The 22,867-nt window shown below is 45.3% G+C and overlaps 3 protein-coding genes across 4 annotated transcripts in view; 2 read left to right on the plus strand and 1 right to left on the minus strand.

The window, feature by feature from the left end:
* Positions 1-3,002, plus strand: part of coro7 (coronin 7) — a 161,949-nt gene extending 158,947 nt beyond the window's left edge. The window contains exon 28 of the mRNA XM_080776816.1: positions 925-3,002. Coding sequence (XP_080632942.1) covers positions 925-933 — 9 coding nt within the window. The 3' untranslated portion in view covers positions 934-3,002. The remainder of the gene's footprint in view (positions 1-924) is intronic.
* Positions 3,003-3,501: 499 nt separating this feature from the next.
* On the plus strand, positions 3,502-8,110 carry pam16 (presequence translocase associated motor 16). The gene is made up of 5 exons (XM_080776818.1): positions 3,502-3,606; positions 4,711-4,795; positions 6,450-6,586; positions 6,891-6,956; positions 7,952-8,110. The coding sequence occupies exons 1-5, from the start codon at positions 3,604-3,606 to the stop codon at positions 8,039-8,041; spliced, it is 381 nt and encodes a 126-aa protein (XP_080632944.1). The 5' UTR covers positions 3,502-3,603; the 3' UTR covers positions 8,042-8,110.
* Positions 8,111-9,226: 1,116 nt separating this feature from the next.
* glis2b (GLIS family zinc finger 2b) overlaps positions 9,227-22,867 on the minus strand; it is a 42,613-nt gene continuing 28,972 nt past the window's right edge. Inside the window, exons 2-8 of one of the 2 annotated variants that reach the window (XR_013964896.1) lie at positions 18,494-18,695; positions 17,848-17,978; positions 16,300-16,479; positions 15,598-15,731; positions 15,153-15,271; positions 11,596-14,794; positions 9,227-11,499 (exon numbers count right to left, since the gene is read on the minus strand). Coding sequence is in view for 1 of the 2 variants with exons in the window: in XM_080776173.1 (XP_080632299.1) it covers positions 14,079-14,794; positions 15,153-15,271; positions 15,598-15,731; positions 16,300-16,479; positions 17,848-17,978; positions 18,494-18,671 (1,458 nt within the window). In the remaining variant the exon portion in view is untranslated. Of the gene's footprint in view, positions 14,795-15,152; positions 15,272-15,597; positions 15,732-16,299; positions 16,480-17,847; positions 17,979-18,493; positions 18,696-22,867 lie in introns of both variants that reach the window. The other variant, XM_080776173.1, reaches the window with a different exon arrangement.

Genomic DNA, 22,867 nt, shown 5'->3' on the forward strand with positions numbered 1-22,867 from the left:
AAAAAGACAAATACATTTCTAATACTAGTCATTAAGCTACTAATATAGTAATTACAGCGGGTCATGTTTGCATGTTTGGAATTGTAACAGCTGAAATCAATAGTATATCAGTATAGTCCGATATTAACCTGTGGGCCGCATTAAGTGAAGATGGGGGCCGCATATGGCCCCCCGGCCGCCAGTTGCCCATGTATCTACTAGTATGACCCGGGAGGTCATTTGGACCCTGACATTTCACATGTTCCACTTAAATGTAATTATCTCATTTTCTTTGTGTGTGTGTTTGAGTATGTGCGCGCGCACGCATGCGCGCGCACACACACACACACACACACACACACACACACACACACACACACACACACACACACACACACACACACACACACGTGCAGGACCAATAACAAACACATGCAACTGTTTGCACTGTCCGAATAATTAATCTCTATAGATTTGCCTTTGAATGAACTCTTACCATGCTCATCTGCATGTAAATACATATTTGTATTGGATTGGATTTTTTATTTTGGTACTGTAAGCAATATCTCGACACAATTCGTTCGTTCCCCATAAGACGTTGCCATAAAATTGGAACGGCAAGGCATTCATGTGACATGCTAACTGATTTAGACATTCAAATTAGATTATAATTGTAATTTTATAAGGTTGATTCAAATGATATTAAGGATATTAACCCACTAAAAGCATCTGTGTCATTTCAGATTTTTTGCGTTGGCTATTGAAAAATAGCAAATGTACAAGCTCACGACGTGTCACTTCGTGCCACACTGTGAGCTTCTACATCTGCTATTTAGAACCACCGATATTTAGAAGGCGTTCGTAGAATCGTCCTCGGGTCTCAACGGGTTAAGATCCAAGTGCATGCGTACTTAAAACTGTACAACAACCTTTTGTGTATTTCAGGATGACTAGCGGCATCTGTTGCGTTGGCCTCGGTCTAGTCAGGGTGCCAGCAGAGAGAGAGAGAGAGACCTGCTGGGGTCTTCCGTTGCCATTCCTGCATGCCACCATGCCACTAAGACACATCCCATGTCAGCTAACGTCTGCGCCTGCCAACGTCATACCTCCCTTTGGTCTCAGTTAAGTTATCGTATAATTATTGTCTGTCTGGGAAGTTAACGTTTAACTAGCAATCATGACGGTTCTCACGATTTTGTGCCGATGTCCATCAGTCACTCCTGTATTCCACACATGAATGCAATGTTACAAAATCTATTTTCTGCATTTTGAGCTTTATCCAAACAAACCTTGCCTGTGTTTCTGCATGACGCGTCCACACCATCCACTAATGTGGACCTTTGTTTTGTTTATATTGGCCAATCATATGAGCATCCACGCACGCACACACGCACACACACACACACGCACACACAGCTGAAAATATGTGTTTAGGAATATGAGTTAAGGCGAAAAAGCAACAACAACTGTAGAGTATGTACTATGACGGTAAACCAATGTCTTCCGGTTCGGTCACCACCTCCTCTCTACCTATGCATAAAAGGAGGTACACACACAAATGCACACACAGCTGTATGAACGACAACTGGACATCATGGATTTGGACAAAATGGACATCATGTCGTCTCGGACGGGTGGAAACGTCCAAAATCTGTCACTTTTCAGGATTAAAATTCAAAACAATGGCAAAAGTAGCAGATCTACAAGCTCAAAACGTGTCGCTTCGCGCATCGAGCTTGCAGATCTGCTACTTGCAGTGTAGTACGATCAACTAGAGCGTTCATTTGCAAAATAAATAAACTAAATAATTGATATAAGAGGTTTCTGCCTGACAACGACGATATCTACTGTATACCTCCAGCTGTCTAGCGACGCATCACTGATTTCACTGACACATGTTGAAGCTCAACAACACTTTACTACAGGGTCACCCACCACCATGATTCAGGTTCATCCTCAAAACTGGAATTTCTATTGATCACAAATAAGACCCCCCCCCCCCCCTGTCCAGTTTTATAAAATGGCATTTTAACACTGTCTCATTATTACAGGCAGTTTTGGGAGGATGTTTTGTTTTTGTTATTCATGAATAATTGTCTTACATTGTGTAAAATCAAATGGACATGTTTTTTATGCAGGTTGTTCTGCACTGAATGCCAAAACCAAGTGTGGAGTTCTGGGTGTTTTAGTGGTTGAATGAGTGCTTTTAGGGTTCTGTGGTTTATACTGTCTATGATTACGTGGAGGAGGTCTGTGTCTATTCTTCTCTATGAATACTGCACAACTGTTCTTTATTATTCCTCATTCCCATTTTTCTTTTTTTTGGGAGGGCATTCCTTGCTGATGAAAGCTAGTTTTTTATGTTTATCAATAGGAAGTGATTGTAGCGTTCCTTTGTTATTAATGATACAGTATTAATATTTTACAATGCAATCATTGTAACGACAGCCATCGTTGTATTTGTCAATCAGGGCTACAGCACAATGCAATGTTGTCATAATCCAGGCTTAGAAACCAATCATGTTTACAAAATTGTTGCCGTCGGGTCAGAAAACCTTGCATGTCAGAAAATGCGATGAACTTTCAGAAATGGTGAATAGTTTTGCTTGACACTCTTGTATGACGAATTAGTAGAGCATTAAGTGGCAAATTTTATGAAAAACAATGGAGTATGAAATATATATGAAATAATGAAATATGGAGATACCAGGTTTCTGCCCAACCGCAACAGAATGGTGGTAGAATGGAACCCACGCATGGTAGTACACATTGTGTAGTACTTGAAGTGAACACACTGACTATAGGTGTTGTCGGTCTGTGTGTGTGTGTGTGTGATGTATTTGTGCCTGTGATTTCTACAATGTCAATGATACCTTGCCTTCCATGTGCAAAAAGAAAAAGACAAACATTCATTTTTTTTATATATACTTTGAGCAACGCATTGTTATTCTCTGTCTTTAATAATGGTTTTGTGGGATTTTTTTCATTGCTGTGTTGCAATAAAACACCTTTTGGAACTTGTACTTTTGTGTACTTTGACTAATGGATTATTGGCTTTTAAACTGGCATCCTTATTTTGGGCTTATCATTATAGGAAAACATATTTAATTTTAAACATAAAAAAATAATATATAGGCCTATATATAAACATTCTGAAATTTAAAAAATAAATGTTCTAAAATAGTAAAAATACCGGTAGGCTATCTACAAGCTGACATTGTGTGTGGCTTTCTGAGAAGTATTATTTCTTTATTTTTAGCATGTGCTTATGCGGTTACAGTTACATCAGATGTTTTACTCATTTATATCACACAAAACCAAATTATGGCTGGCTTGCCGGTCTAATATAGCATACATTAACATTTTACATAATGTATTACCGGTATATTAAGATACACACGCACCACCATGAATAAAAACCAGGACGTCAGTATGAACATCCTGCCACTGGAGGGCAGTGCTGTTAATACTTGAAGCGTCATAAGGAACATTGGCCCTCTTGAATCTACAACATCTTTGTACGGTAGTTCTTGAACTTTGACCCTTCAACAACCTTCATTCATGAGAGAAATTCATGCGGGGAAAACGCCGCATTCTCATCATAAACGCTGCTGAGTATAATAAATGGTAAGATATGTATGTTTTTAAAGACCGTTATGTTCATGTTATCACTGACAAAGAAGCGACGTGGTTGACATAACGACAATGTGGTTGAGTTGAGTTACAGTTAACATGGTACCATGTTAACAGCACTACGTAGTGCTGTTTATACTTTCCTTGCATAACGTGCTTGCCCTGCATGGAATACATAATTGTCATGAAATGTAATTTCAAGTATGATGAACAACGTGTAAATAATGTGTGATGATTACAGAACTGAATCCGTAGCTTGTTAATGGAACAGAGAAGCTAAATGTAATAAGTGTCCCCACCTGACACACCTGACAGGATGTATCTTAATCAGTGTGGTAACGTTTGTTATTTGAACTGGAAACTCATGTTTCACTTTCTCAACGCAGATATATCACAGCATACTGCACCTTGTATGCTAGACAAATCCTATACATTTGAACATGAACGGTACAAAGTCAGACCAAAATTGACAAATTAACTTTATTTATATGCCCATATGACTGCCTGGCTATCACAGGCCTTGCATGTCAAATGCTCCAGCATGTGGTTCAATTACGTATTTGTCAGTTGAGTTGTATCATAATGCAGTGGTTCTCTCAATTTTATTTAAAGGGCCCCCATAATTCTGACTGTTAACAGTTAGTTATACAGACCTGTAAGTAAGGGTTCGTTTGGAAACCCTCACAGAACCCTGAGGGTCCATGGACCCCTCTTAAGAACCACAGTACTAACAATGTTTCCTTCTATATTATAATGTTTCCTTTCCTTTTACAATGTGTATCACTGCGGTACACTGGAAACTTAAGAAAGACAGCAGAGACGACTTAAGAGAGAGACAGGGGATGACATGAGTTGACACAATGACACATCATTCAAACTCTTGTCAATATATTAATTCTGAGATGATAACAAAATGGACTCTTAGTACGTGGTTACATTGGTTCACTTGTGGAAGTTACAAATGGTTACATATGGGATAAATTGTGTATGTGTTAAATACTTACGTGATTAGTGTATACGTGTGTACTGTATCGTGTAAATAGCCATGATGCTTCATAATGAAGATATTTACTAACCAACGATGTGTTTCTCATGCAGGCCAAGTACCTTGTACAGATTGTGGTGATGGGGGCGCAGGTGGTCGGCCGAGCGTTCGCCAAAGCCTTACGGCAAGAATATGCAGGTAAGGCTCCATGTCAGCGTGAAGTGAACTTACCATTATGTTTTATAACACAGAGACAAAAAGACAACCGGGTGCTCACCGGAGACGTACAAGTCAATAATGTTAAAACAGTAAAAAGGTGCTCCTGGATCAGTCGGGATAAAACATCAGGGAGATCCGGGCACTCTGAGTTAAAAAGGGAGAAGATCCTTTATTAAACGAACATGTTTCGACCTATAGTGGTCTTTATCAGGGCTAACGACAAAAACAACAAACTCATTTTATAGGGCTTGAGCCAGGTGGGACCAGTGAGTCTGAACCAGGTGGGTCCAGCCCCATATAATGAGTTTGTTGTTTTGTGTCTTGTTAAGCCCTATTAAACCACACCAGGGTCGAGATGGTTTTAGTGTTGTCCCAGTGGTGTGATATGTTCCTGTTGCACGTTGACGCACATCGTCTCAAGTCGTCCCAAGTGATTCGTCTGGTTGAATTCAATGGCCTAAACCACACCACACCAAAGGGTCACCATGCAACTCCTTGCAAACGTTTGGACCCCTACTTGGGTGACTTTTATTTTTTTAGATTAGTTGTCTTATATATGAGTAGTAGCCTAATCGGCAGCAAATGAGCAAAACTGTATATATATTGTCTTTATCGTTAGTTAGAACATGTCTAAAACAACCTAACAAAACTAAATTTTGTCTTCCATCTCTACAGCTTTTTTTTTGTAAACAGAAAATACCTTTTTCGGGTTGGGATGAAAATGTTAACCGATAAGGGGAGAGAGCTTTTGAAATTAAATGTGATGAAACTAACACCGGGGGCTAAATTGAGACTCTTCAACCACTGCTGTTATATTGTATTAACATTATAAGGCATAAAAGTTTTAAAACTGATTGGTTCAAAATAATGTAATTCTGTAAAATATGTGACGGAATGCAGCAGTTTGTTTTTTTGTTGTTTGCAACATTGTGTTGCTGTCTCTCTGAGATCAGTCCCTCTGAACAGAGATCTTCAATGTTTTTCAAGCCAAGGGCCCCTTATCTGAGACAGATGTAGTGGGGGTCCCGCCCCCACTACATAATGTATACAATTGTGTTGCCGATTAGACTTTTTCATACATTTCAATTTCATATACTAATTACTAAGCTTCATAGACATGTTGGACAACACTATCAGTGTATGTTGGTGGATTTCTGTTCATGTGTATTTTTTCAGACATTTAACCACTTAAACCCTCAATGCTTGGTAAACTTCCACCAAGCATTCCACCTCGGACGTTGTGACTTGTGAGCATGCAGATCTGCTATTTTTGGCAAACGTTCTCCCCAGATTAGGGATGCTAGTGTTCAAGACAGTGGTTAATGTAAAACAAAGAAGGTTACTAACTTACTATCCTCCCACAAAGATTTGGCCGCACCCAAGGTAGTCTGAGGATCCCCTATTGAAGACCCCTGTTTTAATGTCCATGGAAATGACCTGGCTGAATGAAGGCCTAATAATTAAAATGTGCTTTGGCGTGTCATAAATAAATTCATAAATCATACATTTATTTTGACATTTCGCTAGAGGATTGTCCCTTGAGTTGCAGCAACTGGTTTTCAAGGGGGTCCTCCTCTATGTCATATAAAGTAATATTGATGGTAACAGTCTGCGGTGTGTGTGCACCACGCAGCCAGTCAAGCAGCAGCGCAGGCCAGGGGCCGCTCTGGGCAGCAGTCGGCTGCTGCGTCCAGCATCTCTGGGATGAGTCTCCAAGAAGCCCAGCAGATCCTCAACATCACGACGCTCACCCCAGAGGAGATCCAAGATGTAAGTGTGCACACACACATGTTGTCTGCACACGCACTATGTTCTGAAGTGTAAATCTACAAGCTCACAACACGGTGTAGTGCGACGTGTTGTGAGCTTGTAGATCAGCTATTTTTTTGGTGCACCAAACCTGCACTTAACTGAAGTATATCTCAGGCTTAAAGTAAATTATACAACCACGAGCCAGTGATATTTCATCGACTGGCTCTGTTTACTGTTTTGCTTCAATGCATATTCTGAATGAATGTGGTCGTTTTGTGTGAAGACCTTGTGAAGCTTCACTAACTATAACATCTGTCTACAGAATTATGAACACCTGTTCAAATCCAACGACAAGGCGGTGGGCGGCTCGTTCTATCTACAGTCAAAGGTAACGTACGCATGTGTGTGTGACAGTGTGTGGTACACTGTTATGTTACTGTAGTGAATCTACGGCAACGAAGTTGTTACTGTGTGATGGTCCAGTACCTAGCCACAATCATGTTGTGTTTTTACCACATAAAATATAGTGCAACAAAGTAACTAGGATTGCCGATAGGCATTGAAACCCCAATTAAGCTCACAGCTTGTAAACATTTGAGTTCGCTCCTATGCCACCAAAATGTGGAACACCCTACACCACAGCCATTAAGACATGCAAATTCTGGTCTCTAAACTGCCTCCCCCTGGCCAGCCGGGGCGCCTGATGGAGGGGAAAGGAACTGGTTGGAATAACGTGTTCCTTCCACACGCTACGTCCAACCGGGGAAACTCCCCCCCTGTCAGGTGTAAAGGAGCAACTTGGACACTCAAGCATGAAGGAAGCATGAGTTAAGTCCGTTGCTCTCCCCAGGTTGGCGGAGGGTGTGTAGAGCCCAGGATCACATTAGATGATTGACACAGGGGTGAAAAATGGGTTACAAAATCGTGGGATAAAAAATATATATTTAAAAAGACATGCGAATCCCTTGACTCCTTCAAAACCGCTCTCAAAGGGCACCTACGGACGGCTGCAATTCGAAACTGGACCCCGTAAAATCTGAATCCCCCACCCACCCACCCCCTTTTCCCCTCACTGTATATGTTTGGTTTTTTTCGTTTTTTCCCTTTTTTCTATGATGATTTCCTGTTTTTGGCTATATAGAAGTGTATATTTGTAAGTCTCTAAATGTTATGATTAATTGAACAAAGTGGACCCTCTTGTAAACAAGTGTAATGCTTTATTGGGTCGTCCACTCACAGTTGACAGTTTTTGTATTGAGTTGTACTGTAATTCTGCAAACTGTTAATACATGCTTCAATCAATCAAAAAGTACTTCCTCCAGCAGCACTGACTGTGTTGTGTTGTGTTGTGTTGTGTTGTTGTGTTGTGTTGTGTGGCTCCAGGTGGTGCGGGCGAAAGAGCGTCTGGACGAGGAGCTGAGCATTCAGACACAGGACAGTCAACAGAAAGAACGGAACACGCCAGAAACATGAAGAACGACGCCCGGCCACCCCTTCCCTTCCCCGTCCTCTGTAAATTATGACCTCAATAAAACCCTGATCTTTTTCGCTACCCTCCGACTCTGTGGGTCATGTTTGAGTTTAGTGTCTGGTGTAACTTGTTGCGGTCGCTCGATGAGGTGATGTTCTTCTGTCCATCGGCTGGTGATTCCCAGCAGGTTACGTTACGGTGTCAAAGAGCAGCAACAATGACATCCAGTTGTGCTGATCCACCTCCCATGTGGACTTATGTCCTTAGACCCTACTAGTGTCTAGGACATATAAATCTATCCATTATCTTCTTAGAGATTTTTTAGGCAGTGGTTTTTTATATCAATGAATGCAACAAAATAAAATCGATGCTTTAAATCCCCATTTCCCAAACAGTGGTTCGGGACCCATTTGTGGGTTACGGCTTACAGGCACGTTTGGAATTATTATAATTCCAAAACATTTTCAAAATGTCTACCGGTAATTTCTCTTTTGCGTCACAGGCTAAAATAAAAATGTTTGGGAACCACTGCTCTAAATTATAATACACTAAATACATTCTTCACAGATATAATGGGCCTAATAGATTAACCACTTAAGTTCAAAGGGATAGTTCAGTTCACCCCCGAATGTTGTTTCTATTGATTACTCACTCCATAGAGACTTTTATTCATAGATATGTTTTGTTTTTGTCGCATTCCTAGGCCAATCATTTGATGTATCCCTGTATGCCTATGGAGACACCAAGCAGTGGTTCCCTATATGCCTATGGAGACACCAAGCAGTGGTTCCCTATATGCCTATGGAGACACCAAGCAGTGGTTCCCTATATGCCTATGGAGACACCAAGCAGTGGTTCCCTATATGCCTATGGAGACAAAGGAGAGTAGGAGACTAATTGGGTCTATCCTTTAAGTCCTATTTTATACATGGTTTCACAACAAGCAACAAATCGATTATTTTATTAAAATAAATGATATTAAGTTTATTAACTGCCCTATCGTAGACATGACATGAGGTGAAGCACATACACAGTAGACATGGAGTATGTGCTGGTTCTATATTCAGGTGTAGTGTTCTAGCAGGCAGGAAGGTGGCGATGTGGGGTCATGACTGCCACACATTGACAACATCCTCATAATATACATGTTTTAGTAACGAGCTGAAACAAAGCAGAATGCACACACCTTATATCAAATGCAACTTTATTAAACATTTTTGTTTCTCGTTTCATTGACATTATTATCAATATCGTAATAAAATTCCTCTAAAACAGGAGAACGCCGCTATGTTGTACCAATTGGAGACTTTACAACTCTAGAGTTCAGCATGTTCAACCACAGAACATGATGCCAGGAAAAAATATATATATTCATATAATCATTTTTCATATACTGTATAGCTTCTATATTTCACCTATAATAAAAGGCACTTGGAAAACTTAAAATACTGACATTAGAATATCTCACAAATGTGCAAAAACATAAGTTGGAACAGGCCTCACGTGGCCATTGTCTTATAACATTAACCCTTTGTGCACCCCTGTGGCACTTGAATCAATGGCACCCCTCGGAAGTGACAATGACCTATAGCTAGCTAACTGGATTTGGATGGTGCGCCATCGCACGCACTATGATTCTCATCTTCACCTCCCACTAGCATGAAGCATTAAGTGTTGATATTAGTATTACTCTGAAACCCTCAGGAACTGGTACCGCTTTAGAATCGTCTGATAGATTTAGATGGAAAACGACACGTTTGAAACATTGAGACATATAATATGGCTGAATCAACAGAGAAGATTCCTACAATTGCTCTTGGTCCCTGACAACAATCGGCTAATGAATATATATTTTACACTGAAGATGATTGTAGTTGATTGTGAACTTGACATCCTCCCCGTCTGCGTGATCCAGAAAGGGGGAACAAAAGTGCAGTTAATTACAGACCGAGCCCAAAGGGTTAATGGATCTAACAGCTTATTTTTAACATCGAAGGTTGTGGACCCTGGACGGATCCGTGTCATTTATTAATGTTTTGTCAGCTTTCTCCAGCCATAGCAGACCTTCCACCAACACTGGAGAACAGATACAGGCGGACCGGGCAGAGAGAGAGAGAGGCTGAGGAGAGGACAGTCCTGTCTGTTGCCACGGAAACCAGGGCTATAGTCCAATTAACACCTGTTTTCTGACGACATCTCATGCAAGGGATGGTCCACTCACACACCGAGGGACTCCTGGCAGTACCCAGCCTGGTAGGGAAAACCTCAGAACATTGGCCACTAAATACTGTGTCTGTGTGATAAGAATGAATTAAGAATTTCTAAGACTGGGACTCAAGTATGCAGTGCATCACTGATTTGAATTCTAAGGAAAAGAGAGAGGGAGAGAAAGAGCGGGTGGGTCACCCCAGTACGAGCGCTGTAATTCAACCTAACCTCAAGGGGAGGTTAGATTTGTTTCTTTGTTTGGCATCAGTGTGTTTGTGTGTTTTCCCTCATCTCTGGTAAAAAGATTTGTGGCCGTGGAGGGAGAGAGAGGGAGAGGGAGGAGGGCAGAGCCTTTTGGTTTAATCTATAAAAAAAAGAAACCCAGAGGGCAGACAGAGTTCAGTGGCCTAGTTTTCCTGCTGGCTGGCATGCATGTGTGAGCCGCTGCCATGGCGGGCCTGGAGCGCCCGCTGACTTCAGAGCCGAGAGGCCCGCCGGCCGCATCGCCGGGCCAGATTGAAGACCACAGCCATTCCTCTGCCGTCCCCTTCTCCTGCCCGGAACCCCCCTTCAACTGTTCCTGTCCCCGAGCCTGTCATTTATTCATTCACTCATTCCCGCTCTTCCCGTTTGTCTTTGACCTGCACAGTTGAATCCTCTCTGGTAGTGGGTATGTTGTTTTTGGATTGATTTTAAACTGTCAGGGTTAAACTAACTCTGGGGATTAATTGGTCCATTTGTACACTGTGGGCACTGTGGCACGCAAGATGAGTTAAACCCTACTTTGTCATAGAACTAATAGCAGAATAGTGAAGATCACACTGCATTTAGAAGTAATGCATTGTGAGTTTGTGACTGAAATCTTTGAAAGTTATGTTATGCCTAAAATAGGGTTGCCAGGGTGAAAGTGGTTAAATTACGTAACTAACACTGAGGGTTTTACTGTGTGGCTTTGACTCTCTCTCTCTCTCTCCCAAAGCTGCTTGCCATTTTTAAATTTTAGTGGTTGTTATTTCTCAATGGTTGTTGCCCTGTGAGTCCTTCACTATCATAGTCAGTACAGTGGGTCTCTCAAACTGGGGTCCAGGCGGGACCCTCAGGGTTCCTTGAAGGTTCTAAATGGACCTTTACAGAGTCATGAGGGTCCTTGGAATTAAAAGGCTTGAGCAGTGAGCAGTCACTTTAAATGGCAGCATGTCTGAGGCATACACTCTGTCATTAGAGTCCAGCTAAACCCTGCAGTCCAGTGAACCTGAAGTGTTCCTCTGTATATTAGATCTACAGCTAAACCCTAGTGAACCTGACGTGTTGCTCTGTATATTAGATCTACAGCTAAACCCTAGTGAACCTGAAGTGTTCCTCTGTATATTAGATCTACAGCTAAACCCTAGTGAACCTTCCTCTGTATATTAGATCTAGTGTCTGATTGTCTGTCATTGAGGAAGCGCGTCCCACCGGACCGCCTCCCTAAACGCCCTCCAACCCTTTCTCTCTGAACTCCCTGAATGGTTGCTCGGGCCGGCCTCGGTCAGGAGAAAGCTGAGTCACAAAAAGCAGCCACCGCAGAACATGAAATCTAAAACCATCTTCAACATCACAAGAAAAATGTTTCGTCTTAACAACAGCAAAACAATGACAACGATGACAGACAAAAAACAAAATCAGCATTAACTGTGATTACTCGCAGGAATGGGGGTCATGGAATAACATGTAAGACCCTCAACTGGGAACAGGAGAGGTGGAGGGGTGGGAGAGAGGAAGGGGTGTAACTGTCTCTTGAGGGAATGTTCCTTGTGTTAAGATGACCTTCTTCTTAAGCCCCCCACCCCCCTTTAGCTCTCCTCTGTGGGGTACCCCAGTAGAAGATTGTACTGCACATACATTACATGAACATGCTTGGAATGACGCCATAGCGATCAGCGGAGCTGTCGAGTGGAAAGTGGAACGAGCGAGAACGGCTTCTTTAAAACAACCACACCTGGCAGTAACATTTCATTAAAATAGTGTGTGTGTGTGTGTGTGTGTGTGTGTGTGTGTGTGTGTGTGTGTGTGTGTGTGTGTGTGTTTGTGTGTGCGAGCGCTAAGTGCATGTCTGACTGCTTAATCAAACCACGAGAAGAAGCTAAATGAGTGAGTTTCTTTTTCTTCTTTCTTGTTTTTGCCTCTCTGGACCCAGACAGAGGCGAGGCAGTGTTTAATAGTGTCCTAATCATTCCAGCTGTGCTTGGCATTGAGCGCATCCCACCCCGTCTGGAGGGCACAGATACACGTCCCACTTTCACCCTGTCACACAGTCTGTTTTATTTTTTTTGGCACAACTGGGGGACTGCTGAACTCGAGACAAAACGTCCAGGCCGTGATGAGGCCCCCGTCAGGGTTCGACTGGACCACCACCTGTTTTTCACAGCTGCTTTTGTGGCCCGGTCACCTCAAATACAAGACACTAGTGTTCATCACAACAGAAGCCCTTTCATACACAAACTGGGCTGTGTTGATTCAATTACCGTAAGAGAGCGTTGGACAATCTTGGGAGTTAAACAGGACTAGTTCTGTATGGAGAAAGTGGGACATTGGGGTGTGTCGTGCTGCCAGTAGGGGGTGCCAACGACGCTAATGAAAACTACCGGTAATAAGAAGTGCTGATTGGTCATTGCCAGGTGATACTACACCATTTGTCTGTGCTAAGAGACCTAACTTGCTCTGTGCCCTTATTTCAAGCCCTTAGTCTGCGTGCGACCAAACACACAAGGTGATTTGTGCTGGTCAATGTTTGCCACACCCCCCCTGAAGTAAAAAAGGGGACAGATTGTCCAAGGTGCTTTCTCCAGGTTTCTGCTACGCTGGAGAAGCAGTGATCAGGTCAGCAGCAAAGTTGTGATGTTTAAAAACTATAGCCAGTTTGCATGATTAAGTAAGTAACTATGTATTGCTTGACTGTCTCAGAGTGGACTTCGTGCACTTGAGGATAGCACTTGCCAACCAGTGCTATGCTTTGCGCCACAGACAGACCCCCATTAACACAGTACAGACTGGTATGGGTCCATTTGGTTCATCGTTTCCCTGGGGACCCCCTGGGATACTGTGGGAAACTAGCAAGCGCAACCTCTCTCCACCACAAAGCCCAATCTGAGCCAGTTTTCTGTCACTTGCTTTCATACAGCAAGTTTTGTCTGAATCACATTCATCACAGGAGCCTGTGTGAAATAGTCCATAGCTTTAGAAGCGACAGTGGAAAGTTCCCCCTTACCGCGTGCTGTTGGCCTAGACGCGCGAGTGCGTCATTCTGTTTCATGGTTGTGTCTATCTCGCTGCTAGGCCACAGGCACGCTGTCAATGAGAAACAGTCTTATTCTTATAAATACATATTAATGAGCCAGGGCTTTAGTATAAGAACACAGAGCAGAGGCTGTGGAGCCAGCAGAACTGAACAAAGAATATATAAACGTTAAAAAGAATACAGAGTCAGGCCTTGTGATAGAAACACCTAGCTTACACGTTCCTGAAAGGTCTCTGTCTCCGTATCTTTCCGACCCAAAAGAGGCATGTGTTGTATGTATATCCTGTGAGGTGTGAAGTTATCTATTGTTTAGTTGTCTGAGGGTTTGATCGGTTTCTTTATTTTTTTCCACCCCAGCCTGTCACACAAATGTGTGGCCTGGGTTTGATTGTGCGAGCCAACCTTTTCTCACCTTTAACCCCACCCCCGTACCCATACTATGGCGTTCTCCCCCCCTTTCCCTCCTGAGCCCCTCTGGAATGTCTGCATGAGAGTGCATGCGTCTGTGTGTGTGCATGTGTGCGTGTGTGTGTGTGTGTGCGTGCGTGTGTGCATCAGTTGACCACAGCTGGCTTAAGCACCACAGCGCCTGGAGGGATGACCACCCAGGACAGATGGTCATGGGAGCCCCCCGTGGAAAGGTTCAGCACCCTCCCAGACACCTCCTCCTCGGCCCCCTCCTCGCCCCGGCTCCTCCCCTTGGCCTGCCGGGCTCTGCGCTCCGCGGCCGCTCCCAGGACCGGTACCATGGACACGCCCAGGGCCGAGGACGAGAAGGCCGGGCTGAGCAGGGGCGACTTGGCATGCAGGGCGATCGGCGAGCCGTTGAAGGAGAGGATGGAGGCCGGAGGGGAGCCGGGGCAGCCCAGCGCGCTGAGGTCCAGGGGCCGAGGGCTGATGGGGGACAGGGGCGACAGGGAGCCCCCCAGGCCCTGCAGGGCATGGCTCCCCAGGAAGGCGGCCGCTGCCCCCGGGATGAGGATGTGGGCCCCGCTCATGTAGGAGGACAACTCCAACTGACCCCCGGGCTGACTCCCCTTCTGCAGGGAGAGCGCCCCGCCCGGAGAGCCCTGCTCATGGGCCACGAAGTGGCCGTGGGCCTTGATGTGCTTGCGCAGTGAGCTGGGGTCGGTGTAGCGCTTCAGGCAGCCCACCATCTTGCAGTAGTAGGGCTTGTCCACGTAGTGCGTGCGCGTGTGCTTGAAGCGGTCGCTGGAGTTGGAGTAGCGCTTGTTACAGCCCTCGTAGGGACAGATGTAGGGCTTTTCACCTGGATAAGGAAAGAAAATAAATCAGAGAAATGTTTTATTTTAAAAAGAATTGAGGGGTGCTTTAGTTTTACACAAACATTAAATTCCCATTGACAATGAATGGAGAATTTACGTTTATGTGTCTGAGCAAATCGACATGCTACGTCACGATGTACGATGATAAGAGCGCCCCTCACTTCACACGGGTGTGATTTTTTTATTACCATTTACCACACCGTCAAGTAAACACATGTACATGTACCACATTTAGCACATTTTCAGCTAAACAGAGCAGTTAAATGAATGCATGTGCCCATAGAAACCCGGGGTACGGGACGTAACCATGGAGTTATAAATTGCGCCGCTCCGCTCACTGACCTGTGTGTGAGCGGTTGTGTATCTTCAGGTTTTCCAGGCGTGAGAAGCTCTTGTTACAGGTGGGACAGCGGTGGGGTTTCTCATTAGTGTGAGTGCGGATGTGGATGAGCATCTTGTACCTGCAGACACACACACGGCCCATCAGAGATCAGAACTCACACAATATTACACTTTAGACATCTCAATATAGAATCACAATCAACGTTATTGTCTCATGATGATTTCGGTGATTTTTGTTGTTTGTTGCAAGCTCTCAATATTTGCAGCTACAAGAAAGAGTTATAATAGAGAAAGAAAGGAACAAAGAACAAGTTCATTAACAGGCACAGTCAAATCTAATATATAATGTCTAATTACTGTACATACTGTACATGCTATTTTATCCATTGAAGTCAGCGATGCTTCTTGTGCACAACACGTCCAGCAGATGAAGATCACGACTCACCTGGCGTTGAAGCCCCTCCCTTTGCGAGCGCAGCCCTCCCAGTGGCAGCAGTACCCAGAATCCTTTTCAGGCTTGACGTGGAAGTCGTTGACGTGATCCACCAGGTCCTGAAGCGAGTCGAAGAGCAGGTGACACTGCAGGAGAGAGAAGAACACATGGTTCATACAGTATAGAGATATAGACCTTTCAAAAAGTATTTATTTACAGAGGTTTACGCTGCGGACAGAGCCAACTCGAGTTGTGACACATCATGACAATAAACACAATGTTTTGGGCCAAAATTTTTTTGTTGTTTTTACACACTGTCAGGTCTAAAGGAGCAACTTGGACACTCAGGCATGAAGGAAGCATGAGTTCAAGTCCGTTGCTCTCCCCATATATGGGGGCTATATGTTGGCGGAGGGTGTGTAGAGCCCAGGATCACATTAGATAATTGACACAGGGGTGAAAAATCATGGGATAATTTATTTTATAAAAACAAAAAAAGAAGAATGTGAGAATGCCCCACCCCGCGGGAGGAGCCCCCTCCTACTAGTAGAAGCCCCTCCCTACTGCTAGTAAGAAGTATTAGGGGGCGGGTCTTGCACATTATGTCCGCTGCTGTATGAATTCATGCAGTATGTCCACACAGCTGTTGAAAATGACCTGATCCGACCGGACACAGCTGTTCATTATCACTGGCGCGAACACCGTTAGCCTCACCTTCCTCCAATGGCAGGCCAGCTGTTCGTCCGCTGACAGGTCAGGCGAGGCCCGCTTGTCAGCGGCCTGGCCAATGAACATGGAGGAGTGCAGGTGGAGTCCCGCCCCCGCTCCAATCGGCACGAAGAACTGAAAGGCCTGAGAGGAGGCTCCGCCTTCCGCGTAACGGATGTGTGAATCCTGGAGGGAGGAAGGGATCTGTCAGTTTGGAGATCTGATATTTTCACAATTATTGACTTTTACATTTCTTTTTTTTTTTTTTCTTTTCTTAAAAAAAAAAGATTTTCAATCATTCAATCATTTCGGATGATGTCACTTAAATTATTTTGGATGAAAATAGCAGATCAGTTGTAAGCTTGTAGATCTGTTATATTCAGTGCATGATGAATGTGGCATAACACACACACACACACACACACACACACATACACTGTAGGCTGAGTGAGAGTGGGGTCTCAGTGAGGAGAGGAATGTGTATGAAACAGTGCTATCTTCAGAGACATGCAGCGATCACAATCCCGTGGCTGTCTCAGTGTGTCTGCAGCAATGTCAGAAATGTGGATGTGACAAATCTCATGAAATGAAACCAATTCCCTGCACTCACTCTGCCTCGGCATGCACACAGCTATGTATGTGTGAGGCACTGGACTTGGGTGTGTGTGTGTGTGTGTGTGTGTGTGTGTGTGAGACAGAGCGGAGAGAGGTGGTGGTGGTGATTAAGTGTGTGCGTATATGTGTCCTTTCTGTGTCTGCAGGGGAGGCTGGTGGTGTGTGTGTGTGTGTGTGTGTGTGTGTGTGTTGGGGGTTACTCAGAGAGGGGCCGGGGGGGAGGCTGAATGGCCCCAGCCAGCGTAGCTCAATTCAATTGGGAGGGAATTGAATTAGGCGGCGTGAGGTCTGCGTTGCTGTACCTTGTCGTAAATCCGATTACAAACAGACACACACACACACACACACACACACACACACACACACACACACACACACACACACACACACAGACAGACAGACAGACAGACAGACAGACAGACACACAGACACACACACACACACACACACACACACACACACAGACAGACAGACACACACTTGCGCTCACGTCATGCCCCCACGGGGCCACTGAGTGCAAGTCGCACAGAGAGAGAGAGAGAGAGAGAGGGGCTTGTTGGGGACACAAGAGGTGTCTGATAGATGGAGCATCCACCTTGATTCCCTTATGGAGAGAGTGTGACACCACCACCAGGGCCTAACGTTCCCAATGTGCCCCTGTATGTCCAGCTGGCTGAGTCACCAGCCTCCCACCATCATGGGAGGGGGTCCACTGCACTGACAACACACTGTTTGCTCTTTAAATGACTTAACAGACAAACAGGAGAATGTTCTCACCAGCAAGACAGATGACGTACACACTACACTACACAACACAGACACTGGTGCTGTGTGTGTGTGTGTGTGTGTGTGTGTGTGTTGGGGTTGGGGTTGGATGGGGGGTTTAGTTAGGACACCTGTGTTCATTATGCGTGCGTGCGTGCATGCTGTCGTGCTCACCCCAGAGGGGCCGTGGTATCCGTTGGTCATCTCTGGAGAGCTGGCGGTGTGTCGGGATGAGGGAGACATGCTCAGGTCCACTGCAGGGGGGGTGGGGGTCTCGGTCCGACCCTGAGGGACCACCTGCACACCTGAAATAACACACACACACACCTGGTCACCCATGGGGGCTCTGATGTGGGGAGAACGTGGAACGGGAAAACATGGAAGTCCGGCACACTGTCTTCACTTACATCAGTAGTATTTTGGTCTATTACGACCTTCACCAGGTGGAACTATTTCGGTCTATTACGACCTTCACCAGGTGGAACTATTTTGGTCTATTACGACCTTCACCAGGTGGAACTACTTCGGTCTATTACGACCTTCACCAGGTGGAACTATTTCGGTCTATTACAACCTTCACCAGGTGGAACTACTTCGGTCTGTTACGACCTTCACCAGGTGGAACTACTTCGGTCTATTACGACCTTCATCAGGTGGAACTATTTCGGTCTATTACGACCTTCACCAGGTGGAACTACTTCGGTCTGTTACGACCTTCACCAGGTGGAACTACTTCGGTCTATTACGACCTTCACCAGGTGGAACTACTTCGGTCTGTTACGACCTTCACCAGGTGGAACTACTTCGGTCTGTTACGTACCTGCGTGCGGGGAGGCAGGCGATGCCGGCTCGATGACGGCGGTGCCGTCGTCAGCCATGCGGAGCTGGCGAGCGCGCTTGGCGTGCAGCGGGGAGAGGGGTGGCGAGCGGGCCCCTCTGTCCCTCCCGTTGGCCCGGCGGGGGAGTTTCAGGTCCAGCGGCTCGTCCAGAGACAGCATGGCGGCAGCCCTGGGACCTCCCACCTGCACAAACACACACACACACACAAAACACACTGTGAGAACAGGGCTCTGTGCACACACACACACACACACACACACACACACACACACACACACACGGGAACATGTACAGCACCTCTATGACCCCTGCATGTTCATTCACTCGCATGCACACGAGTCAGCACTCTCTAAAATCAAAACAATTTGGAAAGAGTCGTTAACCTCTTAACCCGTCAAAATCGGTGGTTCTCACACTTTCAAGATTTGATTTGTTAAAAAATGCTCAGCATTTAGGACATCTTTGCATTCTAATGACATGCCCCATGAGGATAAGGACGCCAGGTGTGTAAAGACACAGGCGTCTGCTACATTCACACACATGTCACATTATTCCCACCGATGTTGGAAAGAGAAGAACTGCGGCCCGGAACATTCCACAGGTCCACTATATAAACAAGCGCTCCATGTCTTCAACCTGCTTGCAACAATGGTAAACTGACCATAATCATAAACTAAAGCACAGCGGAGGCCAAAGACAAATAAACACACACACACACACACACACACACACACACGCACGCACCACAAAATAACCCCCCCTCCCCTTCTGCCCATCCTAACCTTTGCTCACACTCTTCCTGTGGAATGTCTACAATCCAATCCAGATGGCCACAGTGACCCCCCACCAACCCTGGCCAGCCACTGGCGCTTCTTGGCCCCCGGCACGAAGCCGGTCCCCTCCCGTCCCCTGCCTCCAGGACCCCCCCCCCCGCCCCCCCCTACACACACACACACACACACACACACACACACACACACACAGCAGACAGCACCTTGAGACCCCATGGGACCTGGAGTCTCGCTGGCAGACAACTTCCACCCTCCAGCCCTCCCCTGAGTCCCCTCCTCGAACCACATTGAGGACACACTATCCCCCCTAGACCCGGCCCATGGGCCCTTGTACAGAACACTCTATCCCTAGACCCCGGCCCATGGGCCCTTGTACAGAACACTCTATCCCTAGACCCGGCCCATGGGCCCTTGTACAGAACACTCTATCCCTAGACCCGGCCCATGGGCCCTTGTACAGAACACTCTATCCCTAGACCCGGCCCATGGGCCCTTGTACAGAACACTCTATCCCTAGACCCGGCCCATGGGGCCTTGTACAGAACACTCTATCCCTAGACCCGGCCCATGGGCCCTTGTACAGAACACTCTATCCCTAGACCCGGCCCATGGGCCCTTGTACAGAACACTCTATCCCTAGACCCGGCCCATGGGCCCTTGTACAGAACACTCTATCCCTAGACCCGGCCCATGGGCCCTTGTACAGAACACTCTATCCCTAGACCCGGCCCATGGGGCCTTGTACAGAACACACTATCCCTAGACCCGGCCCATGGGCCCTTGTACAGAACACTCTATCCCTAGACCCGGCCCATGGGCCCTTGTACAGAACACTCTATCCCTAGACCCGGCCCATGGGGCCTTGTACAGAACACACTATCCCTAGACCCGGCCCATGGGCCCTTGTACAGAACACACTATCCCTAGACCCATGCAGCCCATGGGGCCTTGTACAGAACACTCTATCCCTAGACCCAGCTCATGGGCCCTTGTACAGAACACTCTATCACTAGACCCGGCCCATGGGGCCTTGTACAGAACACACTATCCCTAGACCCGGCTCATGGGCCCTTGTACAGAACACTCTATCACTAGACCCGGCCCATGGGGCCTTGTACAGAACACACTATCCCTAGACCTAGCCCATGGGGCCTTGTACAGAACACACTATCCCTAGACCCAGCCCATGGGCTTCTGGATAGTCCGTGTATTCCATATAGCCTACAGGATAAACTAGTATCCAGCCTTAAAAGAAATCCATTTTGAGCTCCATCCACCACTCCTGTTTTTCCTATAAGACTTAAATGACATGAGTTTATGATGGGTCCCCCTGCCAACACTTAATTAGCCAAATACATCAAGGGCGCATCTAACCCACATTATAAATCCCTAGGCCCTATATATATATAAAATATATCTAATTTAACATTTGTGGAGTTGGTCACCTGACCAAAAGCGGTTGACAGAAACTGGTCGACATGTTCTGTTGCCCCAACAGCGGCAGAAACGGGCAGAAACAAGGCCACAACCACGCTACTTGCACACACTGCAACTCGCTTACAATTCGCAAACCTGGCAACACTGCCCTGTGTTCATGCTGTTGTCAGAGGCCCGCCCCCGGCTCACACGTCACTACTCTCACCGTCTCTCAGCTCGCAATCGGCAGCCATCTTGCTTTTTACTTCGATGCGCGAGTGGACATTTAATGCAAATACATTAATTATAGCTCCAGCAAGCAAACACAAACACCTCAACTCCATCTCATTGTGAATAAGAATTCCGAGGGGAAAAATAATTTGACATTTAATGCAAATACATTAATTATAGCTCCAGCAAGCAAACACAAACACCTCAACTCCATCTCATTGTGAATAAGAATTCCGAGGGGAAAAATAATTTTTGGAACGCCACTTTCACCCAGTATGAAGCTAAATGTGGAAGCCGTGTGTGTCACACCAAAACTGGTGACCCAGAGATTCCTGTACCGATTCTCGGGCATCTGGCCTGAGGCACTGCCTGCGAGTTGGCTCTGCGGGCGCTTTTTCCAACTCTCACTGATTTATCCAGCTCACACGTCAATCACAGTCACCAGCTCTCAGCCTGCACACACACGCACGTCTGTCTTGCGCACACGCGCACACACACACACACACACACACACACACATGCAGGCTATTGCTTTTTATTTATATGGGCGAGTGGCAATTTAATGCAAATAAATTAATTATAGGTCCAGCAAGCAAATCATGATGGTCTGTAGGTCACAATTACATTCCGATTTTAGTTGTTGTGTTTTGTATGACATTTTGGCCAGTAGTTTTATATCTATCTCAGCTTTTGCCTGATAGCACACATGCTAACAGTGCTGACCACAACGTTAGCAGCATTTGATGACAGGTTGCCATAGCAACATACAGTGTGCGCAGACCTAACGTGAGCTTCTGGGACAGAAACTTGCGTTTTCATGACAGCAGCAGCTGCTGCAACCTCTGATAGCTACTGTGATAAAGATGCTAAAGCAACACAAAAACACATCCACACGCAAACCAAAACAAACCAGGGTTGCCACATATCGTGGATGTGAGAGTGAAACAAGCAACCAGGTCTATAAAAATGTTAATAGGCCAGTTCAAAGTAGGTAAATCAGAAATGGTCCGGAAATTAGTCTTAAAATAATCAATTATAGTGTTGACTGTCAAACTTTGTTGTCTAATGTTGTTTCAGAGCAGTGGAACTCAAACATTTCCATGTCAAGGACTACCAATAGATAAACAAGTCCAAAGTAGCTTATAATGATCAGACTTGGCAACACTGTCTCTAGGTTGAACGTTCTACTTTACAAGCTCACACATATGAAATATGTTTTTTTGAATCTTCAAACTGAGACATATTTTATGATAATACTGTTAGCAGTCATCATACTCCAAGAGCATACAAATGGAACCAAATGGACCCTGATTTTCCCAGAGAGCAAATGGTATCAAATGGGGGTCTGTGGCCTAATGCATTTCAAACTGGGGGTTCTTGGTATTATATTCTCTGCATATCTTATCAACTTGGGGTGAATATTTCACCACAATACTTTACTGAATATTTCACAAGAATATAACACAAGAGTCAAATGTACGGTCAAATGTAATCACAATATAGGCTACAGATGTAAATATTTATGACACAGTAAAATGTCGAAAATTAGTGCTATCCCCCCCCCCCACACACACACACACACACACACACACACACACACACACACACGACAGGCAAGGCTGTTGTTTGCATCGTTAGCAGGCAGCAGCTACCTTGGCACTGCTCTCTGTGACTGTAGTTGTTTCACCATGTTTGCGTATTTATGAGAAATAAAAAACACTTTCTGTTATTATTAATACTTTATAACCCATCCGTTACTACATATGTGCAGGGCACACTACTGAGAATTTCCTTCTTCCCATATTGCGCTGCAATGTAACTAGGATTCGCCGGCCGAAGGCCGGCGAAATTCTAGTATATATATATATCATATTAACCGATTAACCAATTGTGATAACATTAGTGTCGTCATTACA

This window comes from Protomyctophum bolini (assembly GCF_963924005.1).
Source record: "Protomyctophum bolini genome assembly, chromosome: 11".
Taxonomy (NCBI): Eukaryota; Metazoa; Chordata; class Actinopteri; order Myctophiformes; family Myctophidae; genus Protomyctophum; species Protomyctophum bolini.